Raw genomic sequence first — 17,169 nt, forward strand, 5'->3', positions numbered from 1 at the left:
ACCCAAAAGAGTGCAATGAAGAAATAAAAGGAAAGCATATGAAAATAAATAAGATCTAATATTTGACTGCATTGCTTTTCATCCAAAGAGTCTATCATAGGTTTTCTTTCCTTTTCACGTTAGCTGGGGTGGGGGGAAATTAGTGCAATGTTGCAATTGTAGATGCAGTACGGCGCCTGCCTGCCTTAGCGGCCGGGGGCCCTCCAGATCCATACACGCGGCTGCCGGTGGAGAGTCTGCAGCCCGTGGCGCTGTGCTCCTACACGTGGATGCCCTTCACCGCCTGCTTGATGCTCTCCAGCAGAGCCTTGCATTCTGGGGAATAGTCCCGCTCCAGATTGCTGTACATGTCTGTGAGCGTGTTGACATACGCTTCAAAGTTCTGCTCACTGATGGGCCCCTGAAGGAGGACAAAACACATGGCATCAGTCACGTGACCCAGGCTGCTGGGAAAAGGGGAGCAAGTCCACGGGGGTTACCGTGACTCTGGCATCAGGGAGGGATGCAGGCGGCTGTGCGCTCTTCACTCAGTTAATGGCGTATTTTGGGGTCAGTTTGGAGCCACACCAGGTGGAGGTCTCGCCGCTGGGCTGGGCCCTTCCCAGCTGCACCTTCCTCCCGAGAGGGGCTCTCGGCCTCCCTCACATGCACGTGCTCAGCATGGAGACCTCGTCTGCAGAAGGCGGGTGTGGGCCAGGCAGGAGGAGGGCTCTGCTCGTCCAGAAGCTTCCTCTGACAGCCCTGGGCCGGGGTTTCAGGGCTGTGAGGCTAGACAAGGTGTCACCAGCTGTCTGGTGGGAACTGTCCTCTTTCATCGTCAGACTCCTTTGTCCATCTCCGCCTTGAGGGTCCTAGCTAGGCTTTCCCCCTCTCTCTGTCTTTCCAGGTGGAATACGGGATTCACAGAGTCCGGTCTGTTCACGCCCTGCTCTTTGCTTGTGTGTGGGCACCTCCTGTCCCTAACGTGGTGGCTCAAATAGAGCGGCCCCTCGCAGCGTGGAAACTGCACGAGTGGAAGGAACAAGCGGCCGGGGGAACTGCCGCTCCGCCACTTCTTGGGCCTGCATTTCCCAGCTTTTTGGAAACGTGCCTTACTTACTGCACAAGAAGCGTGGAAGAAGGGACTTGTAAAAGGCCTCAGTGCAAAGGAACGAAGGGTATTACTGTGATTGCTGCTGCCGAAGAGCTCGGCTTTCTCAACGTGGAGCTGATTTCATTGTGCCCAGCCAAGCACTGACTCCACCAGCTGCCTGACGCTGCTCTCCGTTCCCTTGTCATTTCTGCCTTCGCCGTGTCACGAGTTTCTAGCTGGACGAGGACCCGGATGGCAGAGTGATAAAGGCCACCTCGCTTGTGCAGGCTTTGGAACCTCCATCAAATGACGTAAGGCTCAGAGCCTCCAATCCCTCCCCCATAAGATGGGAGACCAGTGCTCTAAATAAATTGTGAACATTTAGTGGGACCTGCCCCCAAATCACCGCGAGAGTGCCTTGTATGAAACTATACAAAGTACAACTTATCTTGCATGGTAACAGTGATTTTTATGGCGCCACTGAAGAAAAAAATATTACAGAATACGAATTTGAAGTATGAGAGAAATGTTAAGAAATAATATAACAAAACAAGAAATAATATAACAATAATATTCAATAATTACCTTAATACTGGCCATAAAGTAATCATTTATTTTCCTTTGGGTTCTTTTTTATTACATTATTGATTTTTTAAAAAAAATATTGTTTTCTTTTTCTTATTGTCAGGAGACGTATTTGGAATTGGTGAAGATGAGGGCTCCATGCTGGGAAGTTGGACAAATTGCGAGATTTCTTGCTTTCAGGAAAACCAATCCTATTTCTTTATTAAATGGCTGCTTTTTCAAACCCTTCTGTATATAAAACTTGCAGCTTTAGAAAACTTGTCCTAAACATGCCTGTACTGAGGAAATGGAAAGCATTCAACAATGCAGCCCTCTTCCAAATGTTTATTATATTTATGAAAATGTAAAGGAAACCAATTTTCTATGAATTTTAAATAGTTGCAATGCCTCAAGCATATGTTTAGGTTTTGGAAATAGGATTCCTTGCTCACTCTTGTGCTTTTTATTCTATATGAGGAGTACCTATATATATGAAGAACATACTTAGGTAAAGACGCAGACGTAGAGAACGGGCTTGAGGACACGGGAAGGGGGAAGGGTAAGCTAGGACGAAGTGAGAGAGTGGCGTGGACATACATACACTACCAAATGTAAAATAGATAGCTAGTGGGAAGCAGCCGCATAGCACAGGGAGATCAGCTTGGGGTTTTGTGACCACCTAGAGGGGTGGGATAGTGAGGGTGGGAGGGAGAGGCAAGAGGGAGGAGATATGGGGCTATAGGTATACGTATAGCTGATTCACTTTGTTATAAAGCAGAAACTAACACACCATTGTAAAGCAATTATACTCCAATAAAGATGTTAAAAAAAAAAAAAAAAGAAAGCATGGGTCTCAGATTGTGTAAGCCACGTTAGCAAGCTTTCCATTTGGAAACAAATTTTGAGAGCAGGAACTTTGGCCTCCAGTTTTCATTTTCCATTATAAACTTAGTTTCAGATAAACCCTCATCATCTGTGAATGGCTCCTGCGGTATCAGAAGCCCTTGGTCGTGACATAGGGTTAACGTAAATATCCATAACGTTCCCAGGGATGAAGTGTGGGTGGCCTGTCCCCTCGGAGCCGACTTTCCGCCCCAGCCCTGGGTGACGGCTCGCCAGCAAGGGGAGCCCTGGGTCGGAGCCGCGTGGCCTCAGACTCACCATCTGTGGGAGCTGGATGTCAGCGAGGCTGGAGATGAGGGCTTGGCTCAGGCCCGCCAGGTCCTTCAGCAGACTCTCGTTGCTCTGTTCTATCAGTTTGTTTTCCTCCTCTATCGTCTTTAAGTTGCTCTCCATAGACGTGATCTGAAAGGGAAAGAACTTGGGAATGTGGGAAGCAGGGTTTGGAAGGGCGGGGCTTCAGCGGGGTCCAGCGCTGATCAGGCCTATGGCCGCCTGTCCTCAGAAAGCGGCAGCCCTGCCCGCCCCCCGCCCCCCTCCCCTTCGCTCTGAGGGCCGGAACCACAGCCCCAAGTGCGGCTCTTCAGCCCAGATTCTCCCACTTCTGCAGATCCACACCTCCACGTGGCTGTAAGGCGGACTTCAAGGGCAAACCTTCGCTATTACCCAAACCCTCCCTACACAGCCCCCTCCTTCCCAGCTGATGGCAACTTGCTCGCTGCCCAGGCCTGGGAGGCGTCCCTAACAGCGCTTTCTCTCGCCCTTCATGTCCACTGGGCTCCCCCGTCAGAGGGCCCAGGATGGAGACGGTGCCCACCTGCACTGCTGCTCCCCCGGAGTAGCCGCCGTGGTGACTGTGACCCCTTCTCAGGGGCGGCCCTGCACCCGGCTGGGCACCACCCAATCTCTTGCTGACCTGTCTTCACCCCACCTACCCACGCGGGTCTCTTCAAATGTCAGGCAGATCGTAGGTCAAATATGATCGTGTTAACCCTTGGCTCTAAACCCCGTAATGGTTCTGCGTTCATTCAGAATAAAAACCAACGTCTTAAAAAGGGCCTGGGAAGCCCTGTGTGTCCCCGGGGACCCACCTCCTATAACCCCCAGGTCACTGACCTGCAGCCACACTCACTCTGCTATTTCTCAAAACGCTGGGCCTTCTCAAGGGTTAGGGGCTTGGCACTGGCTGTTTCTACTGTTGCAAACACTCCTCCCCCTTCCTGTTTGGCTAATGGCCTCAGCTCCTCGAGTCTGGCCACATGTTTCCTTCTCTCCTCTCTGTATCGAACCCTGGCTGCTTCTCCCCATGCCCTGCCCTCGTGCGATGTAGTTTATCGCTTCTGATTTTTTGTTATCGTTTACCTCCCCTTCTAGACTGTAAGCTCCATGAGGGCAAGGCCTTTGCTTTCTTCACGAACGTTCTCAAGACAAGTTCTCATGATTGCGAGAACCACGCATGACGCTCTCTTTGTAGCTTGGATTGCTATTAATGGAAGATTATGACAGTGGTCACGCAGAAACTTGCTTTTCAGATGGACTGAAAGCTTCTGTTTTAGGCCCCTGTGAGTGAAGACTTCTGAGAGTCAGTAACCTCAGTGGCCCAAACCCCACGTTTCAGGAAAGGAGAAAAGGGAGAAAGACACTTCAACTTAACATTGTCTCATTCTTTTCCTTCTGATTTATTGCAATAGAGTTATTGTGAGTGTTTTTAAAAATCCTGGACTGGAGAGTTCCCTGGTGGTCCAGTGGTTAGGACTCGGTGCTCTCATTGCTGGGGCCCGAGCTCGATCTCTGGTCGGGGAGCTAAGATCCCACAAGCCTTGGGGCACGGCCAAAAACCAGACAAACAAAAAAAGACAAAAAACAAATCCTGGACTGAACTTTTAATTTCCTCGTGGGTAAATTTAATCAGGGGCTGGGGCAGACCCAGGAGAATGCAGAATTGAGAAATTGCTTGAATTTTCAATAAAGAATGTCAGGAAAATCTGGGAAAAGATCCATTTCTATCAAAGACTGACTCATTCAGAGGTGTTCTAGAAAAATTAAATTTAAAAAGTTGCATTGTTTTACTTGAATTTCCAATAAAATTAAGGCCTCCCATATCTTCTCATGACGGTTCTTCTAAAGCACCACATACTCCAGAGGCTCTGCAATTATAGGAAGATCGTCTTACTTGCTGATAAAGCCTTTGGTGAACCCAGGACAAAAACGTGAGCAGTTTGGCCTACAGCTGCCAAACCAGTGATCGTCCAGCGTGATCCATGTATTCAAGCCTTCACAAGGATCGTGTACAGGAGACACACTCTGTGTGTTCATTGCAAAAGATCCGTATGTTTTTCTTAAAATTTATTTTATTTATTTATTTTTGGCTGTGCTGGGTCTTTGTTGCTGCGTGCGGGCTTTCTCTAGTTGCAGCGAGCGGGGGCTACTCTTTGTTGCGGTGCGCGGGCTTCTCTTGTTGCGGAGCTCGGGCTCTAGGCACACGGGCTCAGTAGTTGTGGCACGTGGGCTCAGTAGTTGTGGCGCACAGGCTTAGTTGCTCCACGGCATGTGGGATCTTCCCGGACCAGGGCTCGAACCCATGTCCCCTGCATTGGCAGGCGGACTCTTAACCACTGCGCCACCAGGGATGTCTGATAAGTTTGTTTTTTATCATAGGGTTTAATAGTTCAATGTGTTCCCTCCATTTAGGACTATGATTACCTAAAGATAACTCATTGCTCTCCTGCCTTCTCCTTTCCTCCATCCCTTCCCTCACTGCTTCCTCCCTTCCTTCTTCCTTTTTTTTTTTTTTTTTTTTTTTTTTTTACCTGCGTCTGGAGTTTCATCATATCTGCTTCAATTTTAAGGTTGGACTCATTGAGTTCCTTTATTTCTTCATCCAAATGCCTAATTTCTTCATCACTCTCTACACCTGTAAAAAGTCAGACTCTTTTAGTTCAAACAGAAAATAAGAGACTGAGACAAATCTGAGCCCTTTTACACTGAGTTTGTGGTTTGCTAAGTGAAAATGAGATTTTAATCTATAACGTTGAATTTTTACCCATATTCAAGATTCTTAAAAAGTGGGTTCAAAGAGTTGCAGGATTTTCTTCCTTAGTAAGAAATGCCCCAGCGTTTAATGTAGGTCTGCTGTGTTCCAGGTCTGCTGCTGGACCCTGTGGGGCAGGTGTCATCACCCTTCCTTCCCCCCACAAAGGCCAGAGCTTCACAGAGGTTAAAGGAGGCCACAGTGACCCCCGACGGGGCCGCATCACATGCCCCGGGGCCAAAGGAAGGGGCAGAGCCTGCCTGAGCTCCAAAGCCCGGGCATTCTCTCTTGTGCGATGCTGCCAGGACAGGAAGACCTGGATGGTGCTGAGTAACGACCAAACGCATGGGGTCTTATGAGCCATTATTAGAGGCAGAGGGGGGTCCTGGCAGGTGGGCTCGAGCCCAGGGACACACAGCTCGGCTTCTCCCCGGACCAGGATCAGAAGCAAATGGCGTCCGGGGAGAGTGTGGCTTTGGAGTTTGAACGCTGCCTGGCTCCTGTTCCTGAACTTGCGTCACTTACTTCACGTCCTTGTGCTTCAGTAAAACGTTGTGAGAATCAACGCAATAAAACATAACATACAACGGGTTCTCAATGCACGGGAGTTATTTTCCCATCATCCTTTTAGAGAAGGAATATGAATACATTTTAAAGATTTTAAAAAGCTGGGAAGAGGAGCTCATGATCAGGATGCCAGAAGCAGGATTTAAGGTCATTTCAACAGTCCAGAATGATGACTCTAAACCAAGAGATGACAATTCAGCGGGATAAATGCGAATGCCAGCATTTAGATTTAGTGAGACCAATGCGTGAGCAGAGCCGACAATCTGTGCGAAACAGCTCTAGGCTCTGGTACTCTCCTGGGTCGCTGGAGCACAGTTCACCTACTGAAGGTGGACCTCACACGCTCCACGGCCCAGCAACGCCGTTCCTAGGCACACACCTGAGACAAACCTACAGCAGCAGGATGTGTAAGGTGCACGTGGTATATTCTTCACGGAAGCACAACCTGGAAACAAGCCACTCTTTTTAAGAGTCACACACGGATTTAAAAGATGGAGTGATGCTTTCGGAGAAATAAAGTAACAACAGGTCACAGTCCCCGGCTTGGTTCTACCCGTGTGCTAAAGACGCCATCAGATAAAATCCCCAAAGCAAAGTAATTGTTTTGCCTTTGTTTCCCAGATGTGTCAGGATGGTCTTCGAAGGAAACAACACACGCCTGAGATAGTGCTGGTGAGAACTCAAGAAAAGTACTCAAGAATCAGAGGGACACAGGAAGATCCAATATAGACCTCAGCTCAGCCACTGTGTGTATTAACTGTGGTCGGGGGTTGACACTAGGAAGGTATGTAGAGAAACAGAGATAGAGATGCTAAATTAAACCATGTGGATCCTCCACAAAAATACCATTCCGAGGGTACAGCAGAATTTAAGGATTCAAACATAGGTGCCCAGAGCTTGAAATTTGATAGAGGGCTTATACCAGGAGCACACACACACACACACACACACACACACACACACACGTGCAGGCTCATACAAAAAACTATCATTTTCAGGACTGAAGCGCAAAAGTTCAGCCAGTGCACCCTAATTCATCAAAAGTCTCATCGCTTGGCTTTCTCTGCTGGAGATCCTTATTAAAAAGTAAGGTAAACCTAAGACATGGACACCACTAAATTAACTGAATCAGCCTGATTTTTAAAACAATTAGCACCTGCAACACCACATTTACACTTTTATTTTCTCACAGCAATCAAAACTCCAACTGAAAAATCAGTAGCGTTGGGGTGGGTTCGGCACAACTCCAAAATCTTACATATTTTTCTGAGAACTAGAAGACAGAATTTTCTCTGAACTCTGTTCTCTGCAGACCTGAGCATAAACGAGAGCAGAAAGGCATTTTGTCCAGTAGCAAAAGAACATTACATACCTGTTTGTCATGCTGTGTTTATATTCCTTTTTATGTATGAAAAAAAAATCGTCCTGCTCTAGACTGACCTTTCAACCTACAAGTTTCTGGAAAAATAACACACCAGTCAACACGCACATCTGAAGGCGGCTAATTCCGAATTTGACTCTCTTTTCTCGTGACCTAAGTCATCTTCTCAAGATACCACTTGTGTTCACAAGCCTGAGTATTCCCAGGAAACTTTATTCTTCAAGCACCCTTTGTCACATGTCGCCATGCTCTGCTAACTGCCCTAATCACATCACCTGTGAATCTGACCCCCAAGGGTGACAGAGGCAGCATGTTCCACTCTCTCATCATCCCTATGAAAAATCCAAGATGGAAATTTTACCCTCATAACATAATACTGCCAAACATTTAAAATTGATCCCTGAAAAAGAAGTTCTGTACCTTCTTTTTTCTCAAAGATGGCTAAAGTATTCCTTATTTGTATCTTTTATTTAAGTTTTGGATCTCATTTAAATCTCAACACATTTTGAAATAGCTCCCCGAGCTCCACTCTCTGTGCTGTATGTCACTAGAGGCCACTAGAGGTCACAACAAGGTCACTGGGCTATTCTCTGAAAACATCACACAGTATACAAATATACATATTTCAGCATTTTAACATTGTCATCAGGAACTCTAGCCCCCATGACCTAATACATTACAGCAAACAAGCCCCCTTCCCCACCTACAGGTGACTGACGAGTTCGCACCAGGACTCTGGCCTGTCCTTCGAAATAGCTCTTGGTCCCTATGATGAAAGTGATGGAACTCTGATATATCAGAGCCATTTCCAAACCAACTAGTCAGTCACCCCTATGTCACTTGCGATCAAGGAAAAAAAAAAAAAAAAAGTAAGGAAAAAACCCAAGAGATTGTTCTTTAGAGAAAGTTATAGTTTAGTTCAAATTTGAGGAAAGCTTCCTTCTTGCCTAGTCAAATAGCACTTCCCGCACGGAGGATGGTTTAGACATGGGACCCGCCGGAGACCAGGGTCCAGACCTCGGGGGTGGCCGCCCCGCCCCGCCCTCTTACCTCCAGATGCTTTGACCTTGATGGTCATTAGTTCTTCAGAGACCTTGCCCTTCTTGATGGCTTGTGCATTGAGAGGACATCCAGATAAGCTGTGAGAAGAGAAATTATACCGATGTGTGAAACACATATTACTTCTCACAAAAATTAAAATTCTGTACTCACTACTTACTCTTTAAGTCTTTGCCTGCCTACTCATTACATTACAACCTGCAGTCTCTGTGCAGAACGTAACAATATCTATTAAAACAAAAGCAAAATCCCTCAAATAAAGTGTTTTGTGTTTTTTTCTCAAATCAAAATACAAATAGCTACTGTTGATAATTATCACTGAATTAATTTTGTTAAAATGTTACTACTTTGCATTCATGTAAGGGCCTTTTTTTAGTAGTGGTTACTTTATTCACCGTAAATGTAAAACGGTATGTATACATTTTGCATAAGACTTGTTCCAGATGAGTCAAAAATGCCATGAATAATAAATCTAGTTCTTCCTGTCTGTATACACACTGTCATTTGATCTTTACAGAATGACTCAAATTGATACAAGCCCAAAATAATATCCCTCCCCCCCGCTTCATGGCAAATCCAGTTTGGGTAGGGGAAAGTTTCGAATTTACTCTTTAACTTGTAAACATCATTTTTCATTAAAGAATCTCTACCTGAAAGGAACAGAAAAGACAGGGCTGTAGGTGTATTTAAGCAGCCTCACTGCCCAGGCAGTGCGCTGCCCGGCAGGCTCTTTATACGCTTTTCCTGAAGAGCCACCCCCTTCACACCTGCGTCCTTCCTGTAATGTCATGTTTTGTTTAAATTACACCAAAATGATAATGACAACATTGAACGATACTCGTTTCCTGTAGCACGTGATGAGATGGTTTTGTTGCTCTATGCAGCCATTCATTCTTTTGTCATTTGGTTATATTTTTGGAGATACCATTTTTAAATAAAATTAAAAATGATAATTAGCCATTGAAAATATTTTTTCCCAGAGAAATTTGATTACAATTCATGCATGAAACAATCATTTTCCATCCAAAGATTGGAACACTTGGCAGAGTGAAAGGAGAATATTTCTGAAACAAAGCCCTTCATAAATGTTTGCAGAATGAATATTTTTCTTAAGAATTTAAAATTGGTCTATATTAAGATTATATGAAATAAAACAATAATAGATATGTAATACTACATATAAAAGGAAGGCTCTGTGGGTTGCCAAGATTTGATAAATTATGAAATATTTTACACAGGAAAAGAAAATAATGGAAAAGCACAAACTGAACTTTGAACCTGACTTTCCTATTTTGGAAGCTGCTCGCTGAAAAGAGTGGCCTTTATAGGCTACATTATCTTCTTTTTCTTTTCCTGGAAAGTTTGAACAAGTCTGTCTTGTCTTCTGTCACATATTGTGTTCTGACAAATGGTTACAAACAGGAGTAATGGTTGGCTGGTAAACTGGATTTTAAAAGTCACCTGTGGGAGGTTTGTAACAAGATGGATGTTAATACCTCCCAAGAACTTCTGTCTCTCCCGTCAAGGGTCTGCACTGTTTAGACAACACAGGGTGAGCGTCCAGGGAGGACAGCCGTGTGGAATGCTAGTGAAACTCCACAACCACGTGCGTTAGAACCGAGTACAGTTAAGTGACGGGAGGGAGGCTTTGGTCTAAAAAATGCCACTGGATGGGCTTCCCTGATGGCGCAGTGGTTGAGAGTCCGCCTGCTGATGCAGGGGGCGTGGGTTCGTGCCCCGATCCGGGAGGATCCCCCGTGCTGCGGAGCAGCTGGGCCCGTGAGCCGTGGCCGCTAAGCCTGCGCGTCTGGGGCCTGTGCTCCGCGGCGGGAGAGGCCACAGCAGTGAGAGGCCCGCGTGCCACAAAAAAAAAAAAAAAAAAAAAAGTAAAAAATGCCACTGGATGTTCTGTACCTCCCAATGTGGTTGTATCTTCCAGGATATAAAACAAATCCTAAATTTAAGAAAACTGGGGCAAGAAAATATTTTTAATGTCCTCTTTCCTTTTGAGGATGCCACATCCTCCACAAGGCTCAGCCTTGCCTCTCAGGAAAACAGGGAGGTTGGCTGGGCGTCCCCTTTGGGGTTCGGGCTCCGTTCTGTAAGGCAGGAGAAACATGCTTTATATGGCTTGGACCAAATTCACAATTCTATGAAGGCAGGGAAAGACAATTTTTTTTTTTAAAGATTAAAAAAAATTTTTTTTAATTTATTTATTTTTAAAATTTATTCATTTATATATATATTTTTGGCTGCATTGGGTCTTTGTTGCTGTGTGCAGGCTTTCTCTAGTTGCGGCGAGCAGGGGCTACTCTTCGTTGCGGTGCGCGGGCTTCTCATTGCGGTGGCTTCTCTTGTTGTGGAGCACGGGCTCTAGGCACGCGGGCTTCAGTAGTTGTGGCTCACGGGCTCAGTAGTTGTGGCTCGTGGGCTCTAGAGCGCAGGCTCAGTAGTTGTGGCGCACGGGCTTTGTTGCTCCGCGGCATGTGGGATCTTCCCGGACCAGGGCTCCAACCCGTGTCCCCTGCATTGGCAGGTGGAGTCTTAACCACTGCGCCGCCAGGGAAGCCCCAGGGGAAGGCAATTTAAAACTATATCTTCATCTGCCCTGTTACAGTAAAACAGCAGGTGACAGATCTGTGTGGTGGACATCATTGTTTATAATACGTTAGTAAACCTCAATAAAATTACAGTTATGGCGTGGCACTAAATGAGTTCTATTAGTCACAGGACTTCTGGTTTTAAAGCTGCAGACATCCATAATGATGTGTATTTAATATAATATCATTTGTCTTCTCAGTTGCTATTCTTTCAAAGTGGAAGTCTGTAACATGAAGTCTTAAAGAAAGGTTTTAAAGTAATTAGTATGTAAACAAAATGCTGATGTAATGCACAGGTAATTGTTCTCAGCCATCCTCTAAGGTAACTTTTGTAATTATTCCCATTTTGCTGAATCTTAAATGGGAAAAGTTACAGAACTTGCTTTAGAGGACGGCTGAGGAAAGTCTGCACGAGTGTCTCGTGGTCGGGAGGATCCAGGAAACACCAGGGATGGGCTGGTACCCAGCTCGGGAGAGGGGCTCTGGGGCCCCGATGCTGTGAGCTGTGCAGGAGGGGGGCAATCCCTGAACTTCCCTGTGCTCTGATTCTTCTGTCAACTGAGGGTCACCGCAGTCCCTGTAGCTTACAGGGTTTGTACGGGTTTAAAGGGATAAGCCATGTGAGGAACTCAGAACAGGCTGTCTGCTGGGACAGAGCAGCCTGGAACAGCAGTTGGCCTTTGGCAGTGACGGGAAAGAGAACAGAACAAGTCAGGACGTCAGGGTTGAGAACAGGACAGATAAAGGTGTATCGTAGGTCAGTACGTGTGATTCCAGCACGTCAGTCCTACTTTAATGAATTATTGCATAGCTACATATATATTAATATAATTGTACAAAAGGGAAAGGAAATCGTCTGTGTTGAACACCTACTAGGTACCAGGCAATAAGCCAGGTATTTTATTATCTTATTTGTTTAAATCCTACACATAGTAAAGAAAAGCATTCCACCCCAAAGAGAATACCCCAGGTTAAATTTGGGCTCTTAAATCCTTAGAGTAGCAAGAGTGAAAAACAGTGAAATCTGAATTATTCATTTGTCTGAATTCTTAACTGTTTTTCTTCTCCTAGAAAATAGTATCTCTGCATTAATACTGCAGCCCATATTTCTGAACTCATAATTTCCTTTTCTTATTATGAAATAAGTAGTAATGTACACAGATACATACAACGTGTATTTGCAGTTGAAAGAATGCCCTTGAGGGGCATACCTTGAATTTACCTTCAAACACAGAACGCGCTTTGAAGCTTCACCTGCCCCATAGCAACAGCTGTGTCCTGTCCCGCAGAGACAGCCATTAACTCCAACTGCAGGTGAAAAATTTCCTAGTTTTTTAAAACGTGATTTTGCTACACGTTTTTTTCACTTTGTGGGACAGAATCCCACCACACGTATCCCTCAGCACTCTGTCTCACTCAACACCTGCTCCAAGTCCGCCCGCGGTGCCTTTGCATCCACACGGATCCGAGGCCCTGCAGGTGGAGCCACTCCTGTGCCCTGCGCTGCAGGGGCCAAGGTGGCGGGCAGGCGGTCCCCAGCCTGGAGCCGGGAAGACGACACGTCCGTCTCCATCTCCGGGTGCAGGAGAGCCTCTGGGACTGAGCCTGGACGCCTGGCGGCTGGACAGCAGGGCACCCTCACCAGCTCCCTTACATCTGAGGCATCAGCTTCCTGACATGGTTCTACCAATTCCTCTTCCACTTACAGCTCTGAGGGTCCCTGCAGCTCTACACCCTCACCAGGCCTGGCGTCATCATGTAAAACCACTCCAGGATTTTTCAAGAGAAATCTGTGTTCTAACTGAGGGATGCACTCGCCACCATCCGGCATTAATATTTCATTATCGATGTCAACATGGATATGACAGGGTCCGGGGTGAGAAAGCACAGCTGCTGTGCAGCTATGAGGCTCACTTGATGTGTGACTGTCCTTCCTGGATGGGAAACGACGGTACAGACCCGGAAGAAAACAACGTGCGCTATTGTGAACGTGACCGGGCATCTGAGAACCATCAAAAAATAAACCACCTAAAGAGATCAGGTTTCCTCCATAAGCAGGTGTAGCTCTTGGAAGACTTCATCTCCTCACACCGTTGGTGTGCACCTCGAAAACGGAACCAGCTCTGCTCTCCTGGCATCCTGCCCATAAGCAGAGCTTCAGGACTCGCGAAGCTTTGTTAGATCCTAAATCTGCATCGTGTGCCACAGCCCCACGACCAGAGATGTGTGCAGTGAACCTTCTAGCCCCGCTCCTTATTTTGTTTTTTGGCCGTGCCGCTTGGCTTGTGGGATCTTAGTTCCCTGACCAGGGATCGAAACTGCACCCTTGGCAGTGAAAGCGTGGAGTCCTAAGCACTGGACCGCCAGGGAATTCCGCTAGCTCCTCTCCTTGATGGAGAATGTGGACAAAAGTCTGGTTTAAGATCAGTGCTCCTGACAAAGAGCCTGGTTGACATACATGCCACTCAATGATGAAGGAACTGAGTCCTTGTGAAGCTAGAAAGAGCTTTCTAAGTCTCTCTTGTCCTCCGTGTACTTAGTAATCGCTGTGTCCTTTTCTTTCTGGCCGCTGGGGATGACTCACAGCTTCCCAGCTGCAAAATAACTACCATTTGGTCTGAAATGGAGCCAGCTGACGAGCAGAAGGGCATGACATAAACACGTAAAGTGAAAGTTTACGATCACATAACAGAAGTGAGGAGCTATCACCACTTAGAACTGAAGTGAACCACTGACAGAACCAGTAAAAAAAGCAGCACAAGCAGTATTTTAGAATAAAAAACCACAAGCACAGTTTCGCAAGTGGTTGAAAATCGTGCAGTGAATTTCAGAAATAGAGAAAATAACATTTTCCATCCTTCAAACTTGTCAAATATCTATCTGGCAAGACTCGTTACTTGGACATCTAAGGTGCTATGATTAGTGACCTTGAGGGGGTCTCTCCCCTCCCCCGGACAATCCAGGTGACAAACAATCACAGCAACCACACATTAAGAAGCAAAGCGGGGCTTCCCTGGTGGCGCAGGGGCTGGGAGTCCGCCTGCCGATGCAGGGGACGCGGGTTCGTGCCCCAGTCCGGGAAGATCCCACATGCCGCGGAGCGGCTGGGCCCGTGAGCCATGGCCGCTGAGCCTGTGCGTCCGGAGCCTGTGCTCCACAACGGGAGAGGCCACAGCAGTGAGAGGCCCGCGTACCGCAAAAAAAAAAAAAAAGCAGCAAAGCTTACCTCCTGTGGGTGACAAACACGTTGTTCACGTGGCCCAGCCCATTGCAGCCGGGCAGCGGGCAGTGGGGAAGTTCCTGTTTGTTCAGCTTCCAGGAGAGGGGGGCCCCATTGAGAGGGTTCTCCTTCTGTCTCTTGGCGGCCAGGGGACAGCCAGAAGCCGTGCGGTGGGATGTGTATTTACCTGATATGTGACCTTGGCCGTCACACCCGATCACAGGGCATCTGGAGAGACACAGCACAGTCGTTAGCAGCTGGGAGAGACGAGATAAGCCAGGTGAAGCACTGAGGCGAGTGAACGAGGAAGTGGTGGGGAGAGCAGACCACACAGGGGGCAAGTGCGGAAACGACGGCGTCTACCAGATGCCTTCCAACCGGGGAGACAGCAGTGCTGGCAGCAGTGATGGCCCTCAGGCTCCCAGCTAAGCAACCGTCATGCATTATCTCATGTGAGCCTCACTGCTCGCCTGGTGGGCAGAGGCGCTGTTACCCCACTTTAGAGGGGCGGAGAATGACTTCTAGAGCTCAGGGGACTTGCCACCAGTTTAGAAGGAGTGGAGTCAAGTGTGTGGCCACACTTCTCAGCTCCAGAAACAGCCAGGGAAGCCCTTGGTTACGGGTTACGTTGCCTCCAAACAAAGACCAAGGGTCTAACGTGTCAACTGGCTCTCCCTCATTACAGAGTCCCTGGCTCAGAGAACGGGAGTTCTGATTTCCAAATGTCTAAATATTGCACGTTGTCCAGCAAGCCTCTGTACATTTCTGCACCTGTGTCTGCATCTGTCACCCAAGACCTGAAGCATGTTTCTCAGAGGAGGGAGTTCGCTTTAGATAAAATTGCGCCTTGAGTTTCAGGGGAGCCCACAGCCATGTGTGTCACACTAGGGCATGTCCACGAGGCTGCTTTCCTTTAAAACCGCTGGGCAAGGACCAAGTCCTGCTTTCCTTTGCACCATCAGAGACCCGTGTGAGCACCACTGGGGAGGGCGAGGTGTTCTGCAGCCTCCGAGCTGCCATGCTGCTCCCAGGGCCTCGTGAGGAACAAAACACGCAGTTGCCTCCCAACCGAAGTCCCCCCGTTTGTCCCACAAGTGGCCTCTGCCCTGATGCCGCCGCCTCAGCCGTCACACTTACTTGAGTTCAGGGTCTTCTTTTTCTTCCTTCGTAGGGGTCACCTTGACACCACCTTTCCTGGCACGAGGGCAGCCGGACAGGCTGAAATACGGACCCAACAAAGAACAAAACAGAAGCATGTGATCTCACGGGCGCGGCTGCCACCGCTCTGATTTCCATCTCGGGCATGGGGTCAGTCTTACCTTCGGTGGGAGGCATAGTTTCCGGTCACGTGCCCCGAACCGTCACAGCCTGGAGTGGGACACCTGGAAGACACGAGAGCGGAGCTGGGGCCGCGTAGGAGTGGTAGGGGGGTCACGACAAATCACACAGAGACAAGCAGTCAAACAGAATGAGCGGATTTGTGGGACTCTTTGCTTGTACAGAACTGGTTTTTGGCTAAGAATCCTTTTTAAAAAAAATAAATTTATTTTTATTTATTTTTGGCTGTGTTGGGTCTTTGTTGCTGTGTGTGGGCTTTCTCTAGTTGTGGCGAGTGGGGTCTACTCTTCGTTGCGGTGCGCGGGCTTCCCATTGCGGTGGCTTCTCTTGTTGCGGAGCACGGGCTCTAGGCGCGTGGGCTTCAGTAGCTGCGGCACGTGGGCTCAGCAGTTGTGGCTCACGGGCTCTAGAGCACAGGCTCAGTAGTTGTGGCGCACGGGCTTAGTTGCTCCGCGGCATGTGGGATCTTCCTGGACCAGGGCTCGAACCCGTGTCCCCTGCATTGGCAGGCGATTCTTAACCACTGCGCCACCAGAGAAGCCCTAAGAATCCATTTTTAAAGGAAATATTAAGATGTGTTAACTACTGTCCAATGCTTGGAAGACACCGTATTCATCGTTATCCTGCATTCTTTTTTGCCTTCTTTTTAAGCCTTATATTTTTAATTGAAGTGTAGTTGGTTTCCAATGTTGTGTTAGTTTCAGGTGTATAGCAGAGTGATTCAGTTTTATATATATATGTATATACATATATATATATATATATATATACGTAAAATTTTTCAGATTCTTTTCCCTTATGGGTTATTACAAGTCTCGAGTATAGTTCCCTGTGCTACACAATAGGTCCCTGTTGTTAAACCTTATTTTGGAAGGAATCTGAAATTCGACCCACAACTTACTGCTGGGCTTCTGTCTACATCATGCAAAGTTCTTATCTTTTGCTTAAGAAAAAAGAGTTCCCGAATCGTCTCTGTGTGTAATTTATTTCCTTTGATTTGCTCCAACACCATGATAACCCCTTACACTCAGATGGACAACAGTGGTGGATGGGACAACCAGAGACCTGGTGGATTAATGCACCTGCCAAAGAACCTAGGACATTTGCACCTGATCTGTTCTGCCTCAGGGTCCACCTTAAGAGGTCTTGTGGAAACTCTACCAATAACTCTGACTGACAGTCAACCGTTAAATTTGGAGTCAGGGGAGTGAAGGCGGAAGAAGATTCCAATTTTACTTTGAGTGCTAATTAGGAACAGGGTTTAAAATACACTTGAATGCAAAAATATACAGAGATTCTCACTCTTTTGTTGCCTTAAAAAATGCCAGATACTAATACAAACGCAGAGGTGGGCTTCCCTGGTGGCACAGTGGTTAAGAGTCTGCCTGCCAATGCAGGGGACACGGGTTTGATCCCTGGTCTGGGAAAATCCCACAT

At 47.2% G+C, this 17,169-nt stretch overlaps 1 protein-coding gene across 1 annotated transcript in view; it reads right to left on the reverse strand.

The window, feature by feature from the left end:
• Positions 1–259: 259 nt before the first annotated feature.
• The window catches only part of ST18 (ST18 C2H2C-type zinc finger transcription factor), a 64,051-nt gene continuing 47,141 nt past the window's right edge, over positions 260–17,169 (reverse strand). Inside the window, exons 13-19 of the mRNA XM_065895730.1 lie at positions 15,714–15,776; positions 15,532–15,612; positions 14,401–14,622; positions 8,566–8,654; positions 5,347–5,450; positions 2,798–2,941; positions 260–400 (exon numbers count right to left, since the gene is read on the reverse strand). Of these exons, the coding sequence (XP_065751802.1) occupies positions 260–400; positions 2,798–2,941; positions 5,347–5,450; positions 8,566–8,654; positions 14,401–14,622; positions 15,532–15,612; positions 15,714–15,776 (844 nt within the window). The remainder of the gene's footprint in view (positions 401–2,797; positions 2,942–5,346; positions 5,451–8,565; positions 8,655–14,400; positions 14,623–15,531; positions 15,613–15,713; positions 15,777–17,169) is intronic.

The sequence above is a fragment of the Phocoena phocoena genome, chromosome 17 (genome assembly GCF_963924675.1).
Source record: "Phocoena phocoena chromosome 17, mPhoPho1.1, whole genome shotgun sequence".
NCBI lineage: Eukaryota > Metazoa > Chordata > Mammalia > Artiodactyla > Phocoenidae > Phocoena > Phocoena phocoena.